The sequence below is a fragment of the Ptychodera flava genome, chromosome 4 (assembly GCF_041260155.1).
Source record: "Ptychodera flava strain L36383 chromosome 4, AS_Pfla_20210202, whole genome shotgun sequence".
NCBI lineage: Eukaryota > Metazoa > Hemichordata > Enteropneusta > Ptychoderidae > Ptychodera > Ptychodera flava.
The window spans coordinates 38951426-38971008 of NC_091931.1; the positions used below are offsets into that span (position 1 = coordinate 38951426).

General features: G+C 37.4%; 1 protein-coding gene across 1 annotated transcript; it reads right to left on the reverse strand.

Moving 5' to 3' along the window:
- Window positions 1-1355: 1355 nt before the first annotated feature.
- On the reverse strand, window positions 1356-19545 carry LOC139131710 (pre-mRNA cleavage complex 2 protein Pcf11-like). Its single transcript, XM_070697901.1, has 14 exons — window positions 19223-19545; window positions 14380-14505; window positions 11763-11942; window positions 11017-11442; window positions 8714-9882; window positions 8398-8554; window positions 6655-8177; window positions 6238-6320; window positions 5829-6093; window positions 4583-4809; window positions 4129-4238; window positions 3702-3794; window positions 2876-2911; window positions 1356-2628 (listed from the first exon to the last, which is right to left on the reverse strand). The coding sequence occupies exons 1-14, from the start codon at window positions 19382-19384 to the stop codon at window positions 2422-2424; spliced, it is 4764 nt and encodes a 1587-aa protein (XP_070554002.1). The 5' UTR covers window positions 19385-19545; the 3' UTR covers window positions 1356-2421.
- Window positions 19546-19583: the final 38 nt, after the last annotated feature.

Below are 19583 nucleotides of genomic sequence, written 5' to 3' on the forward strand. Positions count from 1 at the left end.
GTGCAGCAGACATGGTGAATAGCCATGGTAAAATAGATCTTGTCACATCTTGCAGGCAGTTAAGGCACAGTACTTTCTGGTCAGGTTTGTACCGTCCAGTGACTGTGATGATATATTTTATCTCCATCCACCATGTTAACAGACAAGCATAGTTCTTAAGGTAGAAATTGCACCTCGAAAGTGAAAGACTTAAACTTTTGCTCTAACGTTCCTCAAGGAATCTTTCAATCATTCTCTTTCAAAATCAAGGATAAAAATAGGGGGTCACCGTGCAAATGTTGGTACTAGAGAAACAAATTACCCAAGATTTACCGATATTAGAAATTCAAAATGGCCGCCATCCCTGTGTTAACTCTATGGAGAAAAATAAAAATTTCAGAATTTCGAAAAACTAAGCCGGTGAAAAGTTTTCTTTCACCGAGAGCTTTAAAATGAACCCCCACATGTAGTATATCAGGAGAGAATTGTAAAAGTTTGAGAGTCCGAATGTCTGTCCCGAGGTGCGTTCTACCTTAAAAGGTCATGGAATTTGCCTTTGTAATAATTTGCAAGAAAGATCATTTCGCACCAGTGGGGAATGGGTATGTGGGGCCTAGCAACAGGAATTCTATTGATTTCATCTAACAAGACATTATTGATTGAATGTTCCATGCCTGTCTCAGTATACTGATACACAGAACATCAGATTACGTGAAGCTCAAGAAAAACATGATCATATCATAGTATTGACCCTTTTCCTGCCAAGTCCATATTTCACCGCCAGGTCAAGATGGTTAAAATTAATGAAACACAACATATTCCATATGATGTATTTTAACATAATACTGTACATTTGAAGGCTTTTGAAAACATAATACTGTAAAGTTGATTTTTTTTTTGACAAAAGATGCTATAACAATACAAGCCAATGGGTGAAATACATCATGTTCTTGCTCAATACCGCTTTTTACAGACTTGGCAGATGAGGAAGTGATACAGTTATGACTGTCTGGCAGGAAAGTATTAACATTGTTAAACAGATGTAAGGGTATGATTATTTTTCATTGCAATTTATAAATTATGCACTGACTTTAATATTTCTGGAATGGATGAATAGCAAATACTGAACATTTGAAAGGCCTGTTCTGATGGTCTACCTCTCTTGGTCCAATTTGGTGCTCCACTGAACTGAGCTCAATTTAATTTCATTAACAAATATGGTAACATTACCAATGATATAGGAATAATCTGAATATTTCACAGTGCAATTTTCAATAAAGAAATAAAGGAGCACGCAGCAGATTATGGTAGACATCCATGTGAAAGCCTTTCTTGTTCAGAATTTAAATAAAAAATTGAAGGACAACAAGCGTATGTAGTTTTCAAATATTTATTGATGTACCAAACGGAAAATATGGAACAAGTATCTCCTCTCTCCACATGAAGTTATCTTTGATGCTGGATACAAACAGGTTCATCATCTGCACACTGGCAATCACACACGTTACCTCCATCTCAGGACGACTATTCTTAGCTGGAAAAATGATTGGATCTTCAACATAAGGGGATTTCAACATGCACACTTAGAAATAAAAGCACTGTGTCACTGGATCAGCAAATCTCTGAAAGCAATATGCATCATTGAGCAATAAAGCTGGTGGCTTTTTGAAGTTTTTGGCCAAATTTTTAAAAGTTTGTTGAAACTGATAAAATTATGAATTATACACACCCACCACCAATTTTTTTCAAACTACGGAAAACCATACAAAGTAAATTAAAGGAAGATCCGTACCAGCACTTTTGCATTTTCTTTCTTTGTTATCCAAATGACAAATTGACAAGAAAGTGATAACAAACAGATAGAAATTAAATTTTTCAGTTCCACATCATTATGGTCAAAAAGTACCGCCCACTGCTGGTGCTTAGGTCTGCAATCTAACACAACAGCATGGTTGTTTATATAAAAAATATTTTATTTGCAGATATCAAGACACATTTCAGTAAATGTTTTAGCTCTTTTACAAAGAGCCCGCTGGCAGTACAAATATCTTCACTGCAAATCCAAGTTTTCTCCTCTGTATATTAGCAAAGATCACACAAGTCAGATAGACAAGAATGAAATAAATGATTGTGTCATTATCAAATTCATTTAAAACAGACTCAAGAAAAAATATGTACAATTTTACTTTACAGCATCAAACATAAATAACAAATGAAAGAACATATTCAACAGAGTTAAAATAAAAGTGATTACAAACTCATTTTTTGACATCAGTAAGTTTTGATTCAAGGTTATTTACACTGAATCTGTACAACAGTCCTGAGGTGATCCTGTTTTGTAGTTTCGAGGCACAGCATGGAGGTCCACTGAGGTAAGATATTATTTGCACTTTTTCATCCCAACACTAAACTGACATAAACTTTCTCTCTCCCTCACTCTGTTCACTGTTCTACTTTGACATTATTAGCATTATCTTCCTTCTTTTGTTCTTTGTCTGCACTTATCTCTACGCTTTTCGTTTGGTCCGACTCTGCACTTTTGTTATCATCTGATGGTTTACTTTCTGCCGTCTTGTTGGTATCCTCACCGAGTACTGGGAAGGCTGGTTTTGGTGGGCAATCAACTGGGGTCGGGGTTTCTAGCGCCACCTGCAGAATATACAGAAAAGCAATTACTGCATGATATTTAGCAAAAGGGGCCTGTTTTTGAAATTACCTGCCATTCAGAATGCTCACACAAAAAACAGTTTCTTGTATTATAGGTTGCAAAGATTAAACATGTTGATATAGGAAAATGGCTTCAACAAATATGCAACCGTATTTCCTGACATCATATAGGTTCAGACCATTCGTCTCTTTGTTTAAAAAGATATGAAATGTTCACGTGAGTACTTACATCTTTGGTATCTTCATAGCACAAGGGGTGATATGTCTGCAGACAGAGAATAACAGGAGTTACCTGCGATATCTTTAGGTATAATATAACAATGTTGAGGCACTATCAAAGCACCAAACAAGACTTTGACACACTCTTTTGAGTTTTGAATTTCAGTCTCATTTGAATTACAATTGCTAGATTTGATGGTATTACACCACTTAAAGTTTAAAACACTATTAGACCTGGTGTGCTTGTATTAGTAAAATTTTGGCAACATCTGAAGACTATTGTCGAATTTCAACCTGAACTTTGCTTAGGGTATTTGCTGATGATAAATTGCTTGCCAGGTTTGAGAATGACTGACTACAGCTGTAGTTATACAAACTGAGCTCATATTGGGTCAAAAGTTTCTTGGCAATGATACGGGCAGGGTTTGGTGTTGTAAATGAACAGCTTTACAAGGAACACATGTAATCCTACAAGATTAGAAGGCTGTAACAACTTAATAAAATATTTTGTGAGCATCATCGTTAACTGGTAAGGTTCTGATAATGGACATGATGTATCATTTAATAGCTGTATATCTGAAAGACGGGCTTCCAAGATATGTGCTGACTGAGATAAACGACAATAACTTTTTAAAATTTGTCATTTATAATTATCAGAATACACCTATGATTCAATATTGCTTTAGAAAATTGTTGAACAACAACACAATTTATACTTTACTTGACTGCATATCAAGATGTTTGATTGTTATAAAGCAGTTAAATGTCTCCAATGCTGACAAGGCATTATCTAGTTGATATTGATTCATACAAGTTGCTGAATATTCTTATTTTACCTTGCCATCCACTCTGATCGCATCCTTGAGTTGCCACTGTTCCTCTTCCTCATCCCAGAACTGTTCAAACGATTCCTGGCAGATATCACACACCTGCAAGGCAGAAATAACACACGCACAGACAGTTCATTCAAGCATGTTCTGATTATACAGAAACGTGAGAGAGGTTATTTCACATCTATGTGAGAAACATGCAGCACTTTTCAGCAGATTCTAATAAACATACTTGTATCACAGAGATACCACTATACAAAGTTTATGAATATTAGCACAACAAGGAGACACTGAAAACACCAGCATCCGCTGGACAGATTTACATAAAAGAAGTATGCTTTTGTGTTAGAGCTTTAAAAGAAAGCAATTCATGAATCTACACTCTGCAGGGACTTGAAAATGAATTCAACATTGAATCTGTATCTCAACTTACTTCTTCAGTATCATCATCCCCTGTTACTGCAATGCTGGTCACCTGGTTTGGTTTCTTTATCAAGTCAGTCAACCCTAACCTAGCCTGCAGCTCAAAGAATTCACTGCGAGCTTTCAATACAAAAACAGTACAAGTCAGTCAGGGTCCAAACTAAACCTAGAACCTGTAAATTTTTGCACACAAAGAAAAGTTGCACATTCTGTCTGAGAGAACACATCATCAACACTGAGTAACAATGCACTAGTATAGAGATGACATGATGATCATATGCACTGATTTGCCTTGAATAACTAAAAGGTTTGATGTCAACATTACTTTAGCAAATATCAATCAAAATCTGTCTGTGCTTCAAAAGAACATTCTGGCTAAGTGGTATTGAAATTTACTCATATTGAAACATACCTAGATAGAGATTTGATAGTGTGAATATTGGAATGCAAAGGACTGAACTTACCTCCCTCTTCTATATCATCTATTTCTTCAAACTTGATCCAGTCATCAACTTTGTAATACCACTTACGTGAGGTGGCTTTCTTAGCACCATCCTTTTCTCTACGATTTAACCTAAAATGCCAGTCTAAATGCTTAGCATACTTATCCATTTCTTCTGGCAGATACCGCAGTCCACAGGATGAGCACTGAATGCCATTGTAAATGCGATTGATCACACCCTGGAAGCGCCTGCAATTGTGAAAAGTCACATTTTCTCATATTTGATATTGCTCAGTAAGACATTAACCCCTATCCTGCCAAGTTCATATGTCACCATAAGTTAAGTTGTCTTAAAACCAGAGGCATAACACGTTCCATACATCCCATTTTAACGGAGATTTGAAAATTTGGAGGCCCTGAAAACAGAGATACTGTAAACATGATTTTAACTGACTTTACCCACTATAACATTCCACGTCAAGTACATGAAAATGCTCATATATAGCTCAAACACTGGATGGTACTTGAGGGTAAGTGACCATTTGCCTGACAGAGAGCAAATGATCTCCTGCCCCAAGGGTACATAGTCCTATGTCTGGGCTAAATGTTTTAATTACATGCCTTTCTTACATAGTTTTCACTCCAAATTTTTTTGTTTGCATACAAATAATAATCATATTCTTTCTTTCGATGTTAGATGAAAATCTGTCAAAAAATATATCATCTTCAATGGGCAAATCTGATAAATTTGAATCAATGTTACGCGTTTTATGCATAATGTTGTATAAACAATCTTTCCTATGTAAAACATGTAATTTGATCATTTTTCAATCCTGAAGTTGTCAAGATGGAAATAGTTCCATTTCACTTTCAGTCAGATGATGACTATCAGGCCTGCGACATCATCAAGAAGTTACCATTGAATTCTTTGGAGTGTACAACTTTGGATCTATGAGGCATGTAATAAACAAGTTTCAGCTCATGACCACCCACTCTTCATTCACTTGGCAGATGGGGAAGTGAGTAGATTGGTAGGATAAAGGGTTAATAATAAACTTAAATATACAACAGCATCATGACTTATACTGCTTACAAACAAATGAAGTAAAAGACATACATAATGTCCTAAAAATTCAACATTACTGTAATTATTCATGTAAGCACAAATGGCAACTAAACTTAAACACTGCATGGAACATGACAGGAATAATGTGGGAATATAAAACCCGTGCAAAAAAATCATTGATTAACAACAGTAAAAATCTTACACTCTGAGCTCTTCAGGATAAAAACCAATTTCAGGAATGATCAGGTCCTGCTGATCATCTTCATTATCTTCTTCCTCTTTCTTCTCAGTTTTCTTGGACTCTTGACTTTCTTGACTTGATGCCTGAGGAGGAGGAGTTTCCACACCCTCTGGTCTGGGGGAATTCTCACCTCCTTTGCTGATAATGCCAGCTTGGAGAAGCTTAGAGAATAGGGCATTCACATCCATGGCTGTGGGTTTCTCCTCTTGCGTTGGTGGTGGTGTAGCTGACAGAAAAAGTTCACACATTATTTGCCCGTTGTGAAATCATACTAAACGCACTTATTTGTTATGAATTGCCACTCTAGCTTCCCAAACTTAAATTATGTACCTATCATCAGTTGATACAAGAAAATTAAAATCAGACTTACCTGTACGCACTGTGGGATGCTGCATAACATGCTGTGGAATAGCCTGTGGCACCATGGGCCCTGGCATACCAAAGTTGAGCATTCTGACATTGAATGAAAACATTGACATATTACAATGAGTTCAGCTAAATATCAAATTTAAAGAGGTGTGTTTGCTTATCATGGATGCTGATTTTCAAGACAGAATCATATTACAACCTAAATACATGAACTAAATTTTTACTTTTGTGTAAACAGCGACAGACAAGTTGTGTAAAGTTTGTACTTGTCTTTTTGCCCCTGGAAGTGAAGGTGTCATCCCTTGCATTTGCTGTGCCGCAGCCATCACATTGAAAGCTGATGGCTGTGACATCATGGGACCAGATGAGCCAATCCAATCTTCCTCACAAACCCTAGTGCAAGTACATGTATACTTACCCCATGCCAGGACCTCCCATGGGGAAACCTTGTGCTTGCATTCCTATTGCAGCTATTGCACCTGGAAGTGAAGGTGTCATCCCTTGCATTTGCTGTGCCGCAGCCATCACATTGAAAGCTGATGGCTGTGACATCATGGGACCAGCCATGCTGAGCTGTGGGCCTGCCACAGACTGATTTGGCATCATCTGTTGCTGAGGTTGATTTGACATTTGCCCTGCCAACATAGCACTTCTCACCATTGCAAGTTGATTAAACATGTTTTGTGGCATCATCGGCATATTTATTCCCTGCATCTGGCCTTCAGGAAGTCTAATACCACTTTCAATCATTGGTCTGGGTCCCTCCATCATTGGCCTTGGACCAGGTAACATTTGTCTCGGGCCATCCATCATGTGTCTGGGCCCATCCATCATGTGTCTGGGCCCATCCATCATTGGCCGTGGTCTCTCCATCATGGGTCTTGGGCCATCCATCCTTGGCCGTGGACCCTCCATCATAGGTCTTGGGCCATCCATCATAGGTCTTGGACCTTCCATCATAGGTCTTGGCCCATCCATCATGGATGATCTGGGGCCTTCAATCATTACTCTGGGGCCTTTCATCATTGGTCTTGTGCCATCCCTTCCTGGCCTTGGGCCATCAACTATATGCCCAGAAACTGGTATCATTGGACGTTGACCTTCTGCAATTGGTCCAGGGCCTTCTTTCCTTCCTCTGTGACCTTTCATCATTGATCTCTGATCTTCCATTGGAGGCCTATGGTGTTCAACTTTGCCAGGCCCTTCTCTGACTGGCATTGGGCCATCATGTACGGGGTAATCTCTGGCAATTCTAGATCCTTCAGTGAGTGATGGTCTCATGTCTTTGTCTTTCATTCCCGGTCCAAAGGACAGTGATTCATCAGGTCTTCTCATGTCTTGGTCAGTGGGACCGAACATACTATTGTCCTCTGCTAATGGGCTATTTCTGCCCGGCTCATCTACAAACACCATCTTCCCAGAACCATCATCGTCCTTCCCACCCACTGGAGGCCTAACTGCAATTGACATTAATGGAGGTGGGTAATTCCCTCTTGACTGCGAAGATACAGAATTTCCTGATTGTCTGTTGACTTCATGGGTGGGTCCTGCTTCTGAAAGAGGCAACTCTCTCATGTCAATGTCTTTTGAAGAATTGGCCCCAAACACTTCTTCATTTTGGGACGGAGAATCAGTTTTGTTGACAGATGACATCAGCATCGTATCTAAGACTCTTTCATCCACATCTTTGGTCAGGTTTTGACCTGGGGCTAGGGACTCTTGCACTGGTGCATTGTCCATTCCTTTGAAGTATGTTTGAGGAGCATCTGTATCCCTGCGTGCATCATAGTCTCTCATTGGCCAATCATAGCGGCTGTACACCACTGGCGTGTCCCGTTTCTCTTGTCTCAGTCTTTGTAATTGATACAAGTCATTCAGCTGCATAAGTAGGTCTTGATGTTGCTCATGGGTTAGCTGACCAGAGTTCAGTTGTTTTTCAGCCTGTTACAGAAGGAAAAGACACCAAGTGACACTAATATCATTGATGCAGGGTGGGGAAAATTATGAAGTGTTTCCTTGACCTATTGTAAGTCTGAAAATGCGACATGACGTGAAATCTTACATTTCCATGTTCACATACTTGAATCTGTGAGCGACATGCATCAGATTGTGTGTTCCCCAGTAAATATAGCTCCTAAACTGGAAGTTAAAAGATTCTCACCTGTTCAATGATATCTTTCTGCTTACTCAGAGATAACTCCTTAGGGATTTTAACATCAGGGTCCAGGCTAAGCCGCCTCTCAAGAGGCCGCCTTCCTGGCGCTCGTTGCCATTGCCGGTTGCCTTGCCATCCAGACCTTCTCCAGTCATCAGGAGCCCTAAAAAAGAAAGGAATTCTTTACGTCCTTACCCTTGGGTACTCACATCAAATTTTAAGAATTGTTCCACTCCAATAATTGAAGTTTGGAGGATTTAAAATGATGCATGATGATCTAGTCCTTGAAGTCTTTGGATGGCATATTATACTGTAAACTTACCAAGTGTTCTCTTGTCCTCTTCCCATCCTGGCTCGCTTCTTCGGAGGGAGATTGTCTGGCCCTGTATAGTCACCAGCTCGTCTTCTTGGAAATCTATCATCCCCGAAAGTGTCCCGATTTCTGTTTGCATCACTTGGAATTGCTTTAATATCTTCTCTGCCCTCATTCTCTTTCCTGAATTTGTCTGGCAGCCTGGAGTCCCTCCCCTTTCTCTCAACTCTGTCTTTGATGTCCCTCCTGTTCCTTCTCAGTGGAGATCTGGACCTGGTCATGTACCTCCTACCGTCAGATTTCGGAGAAACACCTCTAGATCTGGGTGACCTTGATCCAGTTCTTGAGGGTGACTTTGACCGTGACCTCCTGGGTGATTTTGACCTGGACCTTTTCTTTTCTTCCGCTGAACCTCTTCGACTTGAAAGTGATTTATCGCTCTCTCTGGAAGGGGATTTAGATCTTGACCTTTTCTTCTCTTCCATGGAACCTCTTCGACTGCCAAGCAATCTGTCACTCTCTCCTTTGCTTTCAATTTTTTTCACTTTTGATTTGTCTCTCTTGTCATTTTTATCTTTGGGTTTGTCCCTCTTGTCAATGTCTCTTTTATCAGTGGACTTTCCACCATCTTTCCTGGTGGTAGTTTTCTGGTCTCTCATTACACGGCCAGATTGAGGTCTTCTATCCTTCCCTGTCTTTAGGTCCTCAGTGTTCTCTGTCTTACGGTCTTCCTTTTTGGTTTCAGTAACATCAGGTTTATTTTCCTTTTTATCTTTCTTAGAATCAATACTTTTATTTATAGTTTTAGCTTTAGAGTCTGTCCTACTAGTTTGATTTTGCAGTTTTTCCTTGTCTCCTCTGCGATAATTTCTTGTTGGTTTGACTGAAATTTCTTTTGATTCCTTTGGACTATCTTTGTTTGTCTTTTTCTTCTTTGCATCAGCTTTCTTTGTATCTGTTTGAAGTTTATTTGCTGTCACTTCCTTGGCAGGAGATACTGAAGGTGAGTCAGCAAGTGGAGAGAGTCTGGGTGAGTTGGCAAGTTCTTTGATCATTTCCTGTACTGCTGGTGCAGCTACTTTAGCCTGAGGAACAATTTTTTGCTGAGCTATACGAGGATCTCTAATCCTTGGATCTCTGCTGTTGATCCTGGGGTCCCTGGTACTTGCTGCAGCAGGCTGAAAGAAATCAATGCATTTTCAGCTGGTAAGTCTTAAACCTCTAGACTGGGAAACAGTCAGCTGAACCAATTCATTTCGATGTTTGTATTTGAGAAGCTGTTGAAAATCTACATAAATAATTTATTCCTATACTTAAAGGGCAAGTCGCTGCAACTTTGAATGATTTTTGTACTATTTTTTGTTTTTAATGTCAACTATACACTTTCTTGTTCTACTCCCAAATGACTATTTGAGGTACAGAGTGTTTGGCATGCACATGTGAAGACTGCATTATTACTGCTGATGAATGAATTCTGGTCCTGAATAGAATTCAGATGTAAACAATAACAGGGCATTTTACATGTGTTGATGCCATGTTAACAGGCTGAATAGTTGATGTTTCAACATGCTTTTGAGGGAGTTGAACAAAAGTTTACAATTCATATGTAAAATACACATAGTGAAAGAAATTGTCAAAAGTTTTAGCTTATGGCCCTTCAAGGCAAACAAACATTAATTGACGTATTGTTTTTTGATGTAACTTTTGTTGATTAATGTAGACTAAAAACTTTTGCTTTCAAAATTATCTTGAAAACTTATCTTGAATACTAAGTATTAATGAGCTTGCCACAGCAGTTACTAATTGCTGAAAGCTATTGTTGGTAACTTAATTCCAGTGCTGACTTCATTTTTGAACTATAAGCGGTTAATATGATGCCTCTACAAACCATTTCATGATCTTCACAAATTACAAGAACACTGGGTTAGTGAGTGTCATATGGAACTCAAAACTTAAGTAACAGTGCTGTTACTAATATTATGAGATTTGAGTGCCTAAAGAAATAACATGCAAACTGTAATTCCAAGTACAGCAGCAATATTTTTTTCAAGAAGTTTCAAAGAATTGAGCAGTCTCAGAGTACAGTGTACCACATACAGTGAGTATACTTCAAATAGAATTAAACCTACTGAGTTGAACTGTGAAGTTATCTTTGCTAACCTAAAATGTCAGCAAAGCTTCAAAATGTGCTTCTCCAAGAGGAACTGCAAACAGAATCGAAGTTTGTGACAAAAACTTCTTTCAAAACCTTTCAAATTTTGATAAATTTCACAATTAAGGAACTTTTAAATTCCATCATATCATTTATATACCTGGGGCTTTGAGACAGGAACCTGTTGCTGTTGGACTGGTGTATTTTGTACTTTGGGTTGTAAATGTTGACCTTGCTGTGCTTGTAAATGTTGAGTTCTTTTCTGCTGTTGCATCATCTGCTGTTCAAGTTCCTGTTTTATCTTTTGGTTCTCAAGCTCCTGCTTCTTGAGAGTTTGTATTTGCAGTTCGTTTCTTTTCACTTCAAGGTCTCTTGTCTGCTGTTCGATTTTAGATTTGGTTTGAAGCAGTTCCATCTCAAGTTTCTTCTGTTGTAACTGCAGCAGTTCATGCTGTTTGGCGATAAGCTGCTGGCGCATCAGAGCCTCCTGTTTCTCCTGCTCAGCTTGTCTCTGCAGGTCGTCACTTGATGATGAAGTACTTGATGTAGGTATGGATGCAGTTAGCACTGAAGTTCCCGAATCGGTCTGGGTTTACAAATGAAAAATGCAAAACTAAACAGCACATTCCAAGACAACTCATGGAATAAATGTACACTGGACTTTGTTACAAATTTGACCTTTCCAAGTACAATCTGTAGAACATCAATATTGCATAGTGTATTCTTTTTTCTTAGCATTATCTTTCGCAATGTAAAAGTTAGCAGATTTTACAACTACAATGGCACTAACCATTTGTGCTCAACTCAGCTTTACCCTGAAAAATTTGATATTACATAGGAGGAAAGACCAAGTTTATACATTTGATTTTTTTTACATGACACTGACAAACTAGCAAGACTTCCTACCTTTTTTATAAACTTTGGGTTAACATGGATTGTGGGCTGCTGAGGTGGTGGAGTCATAATTGGCCATGCTGGATCAATTGAATTGACTTGAACATCTAAGGGATGAAGTTTGATGGCTGGGAAATATTCACTCCAAGTTGTCCTCAATTTAAACATGGCTTGCCTGGTTTTCTCATCAACCTAAAATAATTCCCAGTTCAGGAATTCAGCAATCCAAAGTTTACATCATTACGTAAATGCAACAACAACAACAATGCAAAGTTACAAGCCTCAGAATGGGATCTTTTCTTTGGGTATATACACCCATACATAAATTTACAAATGTAAAGCTAGTTTCAAATGTAGGTACAAACAGATATATATATCTAATTTTATATGAACATATTTTGCCAACAGATGCCTTTCTACAAAACGTGCTTTAGTTTGCTAAACAGATATGTTCTATATTGCAAGACAAGAAAATTTTGAAAAGTATTTGTCCACATTTCAAATATATAATAAGATTCAAAATCTACTCAAAACCAGATCCATTCCTTTTATTTTTATTACTCCTGATAAAAGTCTACATTTTTTTCACTTGCATTGCAGTATAGCAGTCTGTTGATAGGCCCAGTGTTGATCTTATAATTACAGTTGAGAAAAAGTTGGTTTCCCTGATATAAGATTTTCCATAGCACATAAACATTAGCTGCAGATACCAATATTGTCATCAAAGAATGCACGGCAAATCAACATAAAGAAGTACTAGAAATTAAAGTTCCACACATGAGTATACTAAAATATTTTACATAATTTCAGTGCTACATTACATGTCAGATGTGGTGAAAATCAGAATTACACCATGAAATGTTTTCATTAGCCAATTCACATCAAAGAATCTCTGCAGTCTTTCACATAAAACCTTCTTTACAAGAATTAACTCACCAAAACTCAATCTCAATCACACATAAACCACAATATATAATATTATATCCCAATCATCGGACTATGTGCCCAGGGGATACATAGTCCCATGATTAGGCCATAATGTTTTTATTACATGCCTCTCTGACATAATTTTCTCTCCAAATTTTTTGGTTTCTGTACAAATGACAATTATACGTTTTATTTTCATTTTAGACGAAAATTTGTTTAAAAAAATAGAATGGTCATCGTTGATGACACAGTCCCCACTTGTTAATGGGTACTTTGATTACATGTCCTAAGAGGATAGAGTCCTCTTCATTAATTGAGACATGCCAAGTTTTGGCTAAGGACACGAAAAAATTGTAACAAAATGGCTGCCATGCAGCCATATTGGATCATATCAAGAAACAAATTGACATACATATGTATGACATAGGTTAATGTTCTTGTACCAACTTTGAATAAAATCGGTTAAGATATGCCTTAGAGTATTATGGCCCTCGATAGGAAAAAATCGTAATAAAATGGCCGCAAGGCAGCCATTGGATCGTATCACATAACAAATTGACATGCATATGTATGACATTAGTCAATCTCCTTGTACCAACTTTGAATAAAATCCGTTGAAACATGTCTGAGTTATTGCTCTGTACATGAAAATATCGTAATAAAATGGCTACCTAGCGGCCATATTGGATCCTATCACATAACAAATTGACGTACATATGTAAGACATAGGTCAATGTCCTTGTACCAACTTTGAATAAAATCGGTTGAGATTTGCCTGAGTTATGCCTCTGCATATGAAAAATCGTAATAAAATGGCCACACAGCAGCCATATTGGATTGTATCACAAAACAAATTGACATGCATATCTATGACATTGGTCAATGTCCTTGTACCAACTTTGAATAAAATCGGTTGAAACATGTCTGAGTTATGGCTCTGTATATGAAAAATCGTAATAAAATGGCCGCCTGGCGGCCATATTGGATCGTATCACAAAACAAAATGATGTGCATATCTATGACATTGGTCAATGTCATTGTACCAGCTTTGAATAATATCGGTTGAAACATGTCTGAGTTATGGCTCTGTACATGAAAAAATCGTAATAAAATGGCCGCCTGGCGGCCATATTGGATCGTATCACAAACAAAATGACGTGCATCTGTATGACATATGAAGTAATCCATGTACTAAGTTTGAATGAAATCGCTTCTTGCATCTCTGAGATATCTGCGTGAACGGACGGACCGACGGACGCACGCACGCACGCACACACGCACGGACATGACCAAACCTATAAGTCCCCCCGGACGGTGTCCGTGGGGACTAAAAAATAGAATGATTTTCATTGAACGGCGCATTGATATATTTAAATCATGGTTACTCGGTTTATTGAGTTTTTTTTCGATTTTGTAAAACAGTATTTCCTGAGTAAAAGATGTAATTTGATCATTTTTTAATCCTGAAGTTGTCAAGTTGAAAATAGTTCCAGGTCACTTTCAGTCCAACGATGACTGTGGCAGCCTGCGACATTATCAACAAATTGCCATTGAATCCTAAGGAGCATGCAATGTTCAATATACTAGGTATGTAATAAAAACACACTTTCACATGAGCCATCCACACTCTCTAATTAGATGAAGGTTTATGATACAATAATGTAAGGTATTATAACACAAAGAGTACAATTAGAATGCTAACCTTGGCAAAAACTCCACAAAATATATTGACAATGTTTTTTGCAAATAAGTTTTGATATGTTCCACTTATGTTTTTCAAGATAGAATCTAACAGGTACAAAACTGGTAACTTTTCTGCTGGTTTTGCCTGGATGGATAATAAATCAGAAACATATAAGGTTATAGCATAAAGTTGTCCACAACAACATTGAGTGACACTGAGAAAAAAGCAAGTGACAAAAAAAATTTAAAAGTACAATTCCTTGATATAGTAAAAGGAGAGCCTGCACACCTGGAATGAGCAGTTTAGCTATATGTATTTAATCAACTTGGTTGATTCTTGATTTCTTAAAAGGAAGTGGTGAGCACATGCAATAGGTCCTGATAGCGAGGAGCAACTTGGATCTTGTAAATGATTGGTTGGCTGAATATCATTGCACCTTTCATAACAGCTAATCAGCTACAACTTTCTGAGCTGTTGCACATTCTACTTTATTTCATAACAGCTAATCAGCTACAACTTTCTGAGCTGTTGCACATTCTACTTTATTTCACAACAGCTAATTAGCTGCAAACTTCCTAGCACATTGGCTAAATACCATAGTTCTTTATCTTGCTGTCATTCCATTGTGATATACAGACTATTGGAAATGCATCAACTTTTGAAATGGTCAATTTGAATTTCTTGCATAATTCTTGATGGCTGTGACTGTAGTGTTTTTGTCAAGCCTATGGGACAAACCAGTACACTACACACATACTCAGAAGTCATTGTGCCAAAATTTACCCAGAATAAAATAGGTCATTTACAGGATAAAGGAATACTCCTGATATTTCCTGAAACCCTCTACCAATATTCTCTAGCCTTAGTTTAACAATGACTGATGGCACAAACAATGAGAAACATATTATTTTTGCTTGCTTGATAATAGTATTGTGGTTGTCTACCAAAAATATCCTCATGCAATAGTAAAACATACAGTATGATGACACACGGTAATTATGTCATTTCTGTGAATTGTTTTGCTGACGTGTTTTAGGTGTAACAACCCCCATCCCACCCCAGTGATATGGATGTTGACACTGGCCAATAGATTCAACTAACATTTCTCCTTTACCAAATAAACATAGATTATATAAAACCATGAAAATACATGACGGGGACTTATGCCTTGTTACTCCCTCCACCATACAAATTTAGCGCAAAATAAGAATTTGAATTACAGTAATAAACTTCATAACCCTCTATGAGAAGCAACATTGCCATTCTTGTCTTCACAAAGCAAGTCTCGAATCTCTTTGGTGTGCAATGCTCTGCAAGTTTAAAACTGAATGGATATACCTACACACAAAGGTTTCCCTCTAATAGGTGTTAATAATGAAAATTCACAATTTATTTGGTGTACTATCAGAATGGTTTCATTTTGAACAGGTTTAATTGCTGTTTAAGGACTTAAACACGAAAATTTGACAAATGGTTAATAATAAAAACACATACAAGAGAAATGTAGGAAATCTCTGAATTTTCTGTTTTGTGGATTATCAAAAGTAGAAATCTTCTATCATTAACAATCTCATCGTCTCTTTTCAACTTGTTTTTAATTGATGAGTATTTCATCAGAGCAATACGAGTCTCAACACAAACCATGCTAATTTTTAAGTTGTACACATCATGTCCACAGTTACAGCACTGTAAGCTGTGATAATGTCTTTGGTTTCATACGGTAAATCTGTAAGCAGTATATCACGATGCAGTGTGGTTTTCACCGGTAACTGAGCAAGATATTGCATGATGCTCTGACATAGCAGTGTAGACTCAACTTGTACAACAAGGTGCCAAGCAGTTGTTGAGGATGTTTCTAAATAATTATTCCATTCTATAACCAGTCCCTTGGAAGCATATGTGAGCTTCATTTATCAACATGGGAAAATTGTCACATAGATCAGCAGTGTGCTAATTTTGTTGAGGTCCAGTATTTTCAGACTGAACAAAACATTAAGTCGCAGAATGCATTTCACAGTAAAATTTGCCACACCATATAACTTTTCTCAATCTTGTTTCCTCCTGACTAGAAGACAGTTTTCTTTTGGTAATGCTGAAAATACATGACCATTATAGCAGAGTTGTTTCAAATGCCCAAAAATTACACATTGCAGAATGACAAGCGCCTTACATTTTAAGTAAAATCTGGTAAATCCAAGAATCATCACTCATAGTGGTATTGTTGAGGAGATCAGCCAATTGAAAGGCAATGAACAAACTCCTTGTTTCTCTTATGGATTTTGCACCACAGATTTTATGTATTGGTTTCATATATTGCAAGTTAACTTTGTAAAAGTTAGAACCACACATCAAAGATTTCTAAGTATCATTGAGTTTATGAAGATTTCACCAGAGATATCAAATCCGGATTGCAGTTTTACAGTTGTTTTCCATGATAAACGATGATTTCAGTTTTTCAGGGATAAGAGCCATTTCCAATCTTGATAGCAGATATAAAATTATGTTTTTGTAAATTTTCAATTCATACAGTTTGAAATTTTTGCCTTTGTGTTCCTTAATTCTGGAAAATAGGGATATATAATTATAAATGCACAAGCATTTAATATTCCTTCAAAAGAGTTGCCACATAGTAAATTGTGAGTTTTGTCAGGGAGTCAGAAACCTAGAAAGTTCATCAACAGCTTCCTCTATCAAATACTGTACGTAGGAATTATATTTCTCTTTTGATTGTATCGGCTGATAGCTGAAAGAACACCCAAGTGTCTGACTCTAATTGTGTTTGTCAGTACAATATCTTCCAATCACTTTTCAGCAGTTTTATTTTCCTCAGCCATGGCCAAATTGTCATGTCTCATGTGTGGAAAGTCTGAAAAGGAATGCTTCTTCACTATGGCTTTAGACGGTTTGAAGACGAGTTCAGTTCAAGCAACCAACTCTGAATTATCAGTGGTTTCAATTACTCAAGATAACACTAGACATCCTAAACTGAATTTTGAAAGAAGTTTAGACGATTTTTGAAAGGACTTTTACATTTATTTCATCAGCCTGTCATCTCCTTTTTTTTAAAGATACACCACTCTGACAAACATTTGCTGTAGACGACCTATTCAGGAAGTAAATCTTAATCAAGCACCCTTTTCAAATTTGAACCTTCCACACAGGACATTTCACACACAATAGCCAAGGTGCTCAAGCTATTCCCAAGAATTTTTTTCATAAGGATCAGCTCATAATCAGCATCAGCATTTGTTGGTAGTTTCCATCTGCAGCAGCTACCACACTTCCATCTTGGAATGACCAGTGCATTCCTCTCAAGACTTTCTATAACAGCACTGAGACTGGATCTCAAAAGTCAGCATTCTCATCTGCACACTACAGTAATGGACTGCAGTGCTTAGTCGCAGCAATCATCTTCTTTTTGCAGCAAGTAACTGGATTCACTTTGTAGTTGACTAGTGATGGGATAATGTTGGAAATTCCATGACTATTGCCATCACTCTGGAGCCATGACTTAGCAGGGGAAAAGCAAGTTGTATGGGGGATCATAGATCTATGTCATTTCAAATGTTATAACTTTTTCCTTTCATGTCTTTTCAAGTGATAATTAATCACAATGCCAATCTTTATACATAAATATTAACTGATAGAATATGACATATATCTATGCTATAGAGACATTGGTGATGACTGACAACATGACAATAACATCACCTCATTACACAAGATCAGTAAAAAAGAATACACCAAGACATGCTTGTATGTTGGTCTTTTATTAATGTGAAGGCCCCTTAATCAAAGTCCAGCTTCATGTAGCCTTTGAAATAAGTGACATGGGGAAGCTCATACTGAGCCAGGATTTGCTTGAATTTCTCAAGAGTAGCATATTGTTTAACATCTCTTTTTATACCAATAATGCAACTTAATCATCACATCAAGCATATTGACAACAATCCTGGCTAGAATCTGGACATTTGAGGTCAGGATTGAAAATATCTGCTGTAATGTAAAAGTGTACTAAGATGAACATGAATTTCACACCACAATTTGAATACCTAATGCTGTAGTGTCATTCACTGGTAACAATTTGTAGTTCATTACATTCAAAACACATAGAAAAGCATGCTTGTGAATTCTGAATTTTAAAAATTCAAGGGAGAAGGGTGAAATAAAGCACTAACATTCTTGTTATGCAGAACGCAGATTCAGTCTAAAATTTGGATAAGATTTGCGATATGAATTTCACCACTGAAGCAAAAGTATAAAGACAACACAGCATTAGGTATCATGCAAAGAGGTCAGACATTCCTTTGATCAGCCACGTAAACGGCCTGAGGATAGAATTTCTCTTATTGCATGTAATACATGTTAAACGAGTGAAACACTGAACACACACATGAAAGTTTTGTATCCTTTTAATATACGCCGAGACCTATATTTTTAATGAGATGTTATAGAACATAATCTCATGAAGAAAATTTTAAATTCTAATCGCGTGCATCTCATCATTGTGTAACTGCCTGATAGGAATGAAGCAACTGCGCGTATGTAGAAAAAGTAAACTGTCGCTATATGGAATTGCCGATCTCTTTAATCTATTCCGAGTGAAATTGACGCTCTACACTTATTTATTGAATAAAAGTGTGCAAAAGCCACTTTTCGAGCGACAATGGTAGAAAATCGGTGTATGAATGTAGCAATTTCGTAAATTGGTAAATTTGTTACAAGCCGTGAATATCACGTGCGCCATCGATGCATCATTCTGCACTTTCAGGTTTTTCTTCAATTTATCTCCCGAAAATTTAAAAAAACTCTGAAGTAACGTTTCGTTTAAAGATATATTATCTCAATTAACAATAAAAACCTGGTTCAATCGCTCTTCGATAAGCCTCACGACATGTGGAGCATAGGCGACGTTTTCTTCGGCCAGCATCGTCAGCATATTGATCAACGGCTTGCTGTTGAAGGTCAGGTCTGACAAAGATGACTTAAAATCTTCACTGAATGCCTGTTCTTCTGACATCATGAAGTGTACTCTTCTGGTAAATGATTTCTTCAAAGAATTAGGCAGCAAAACTTGACAAAACTTAAAACTGAACAAGCAAAAGACCGCTCCAGACCGTAACAGAAAATGCGCTTACGGCCACCCCCAAGATGGCGGTCCGTTACTAAACGTGAAGCCTTATTATGAGTCATACAGTATGAAAGCTACTTGCTGATTGGAT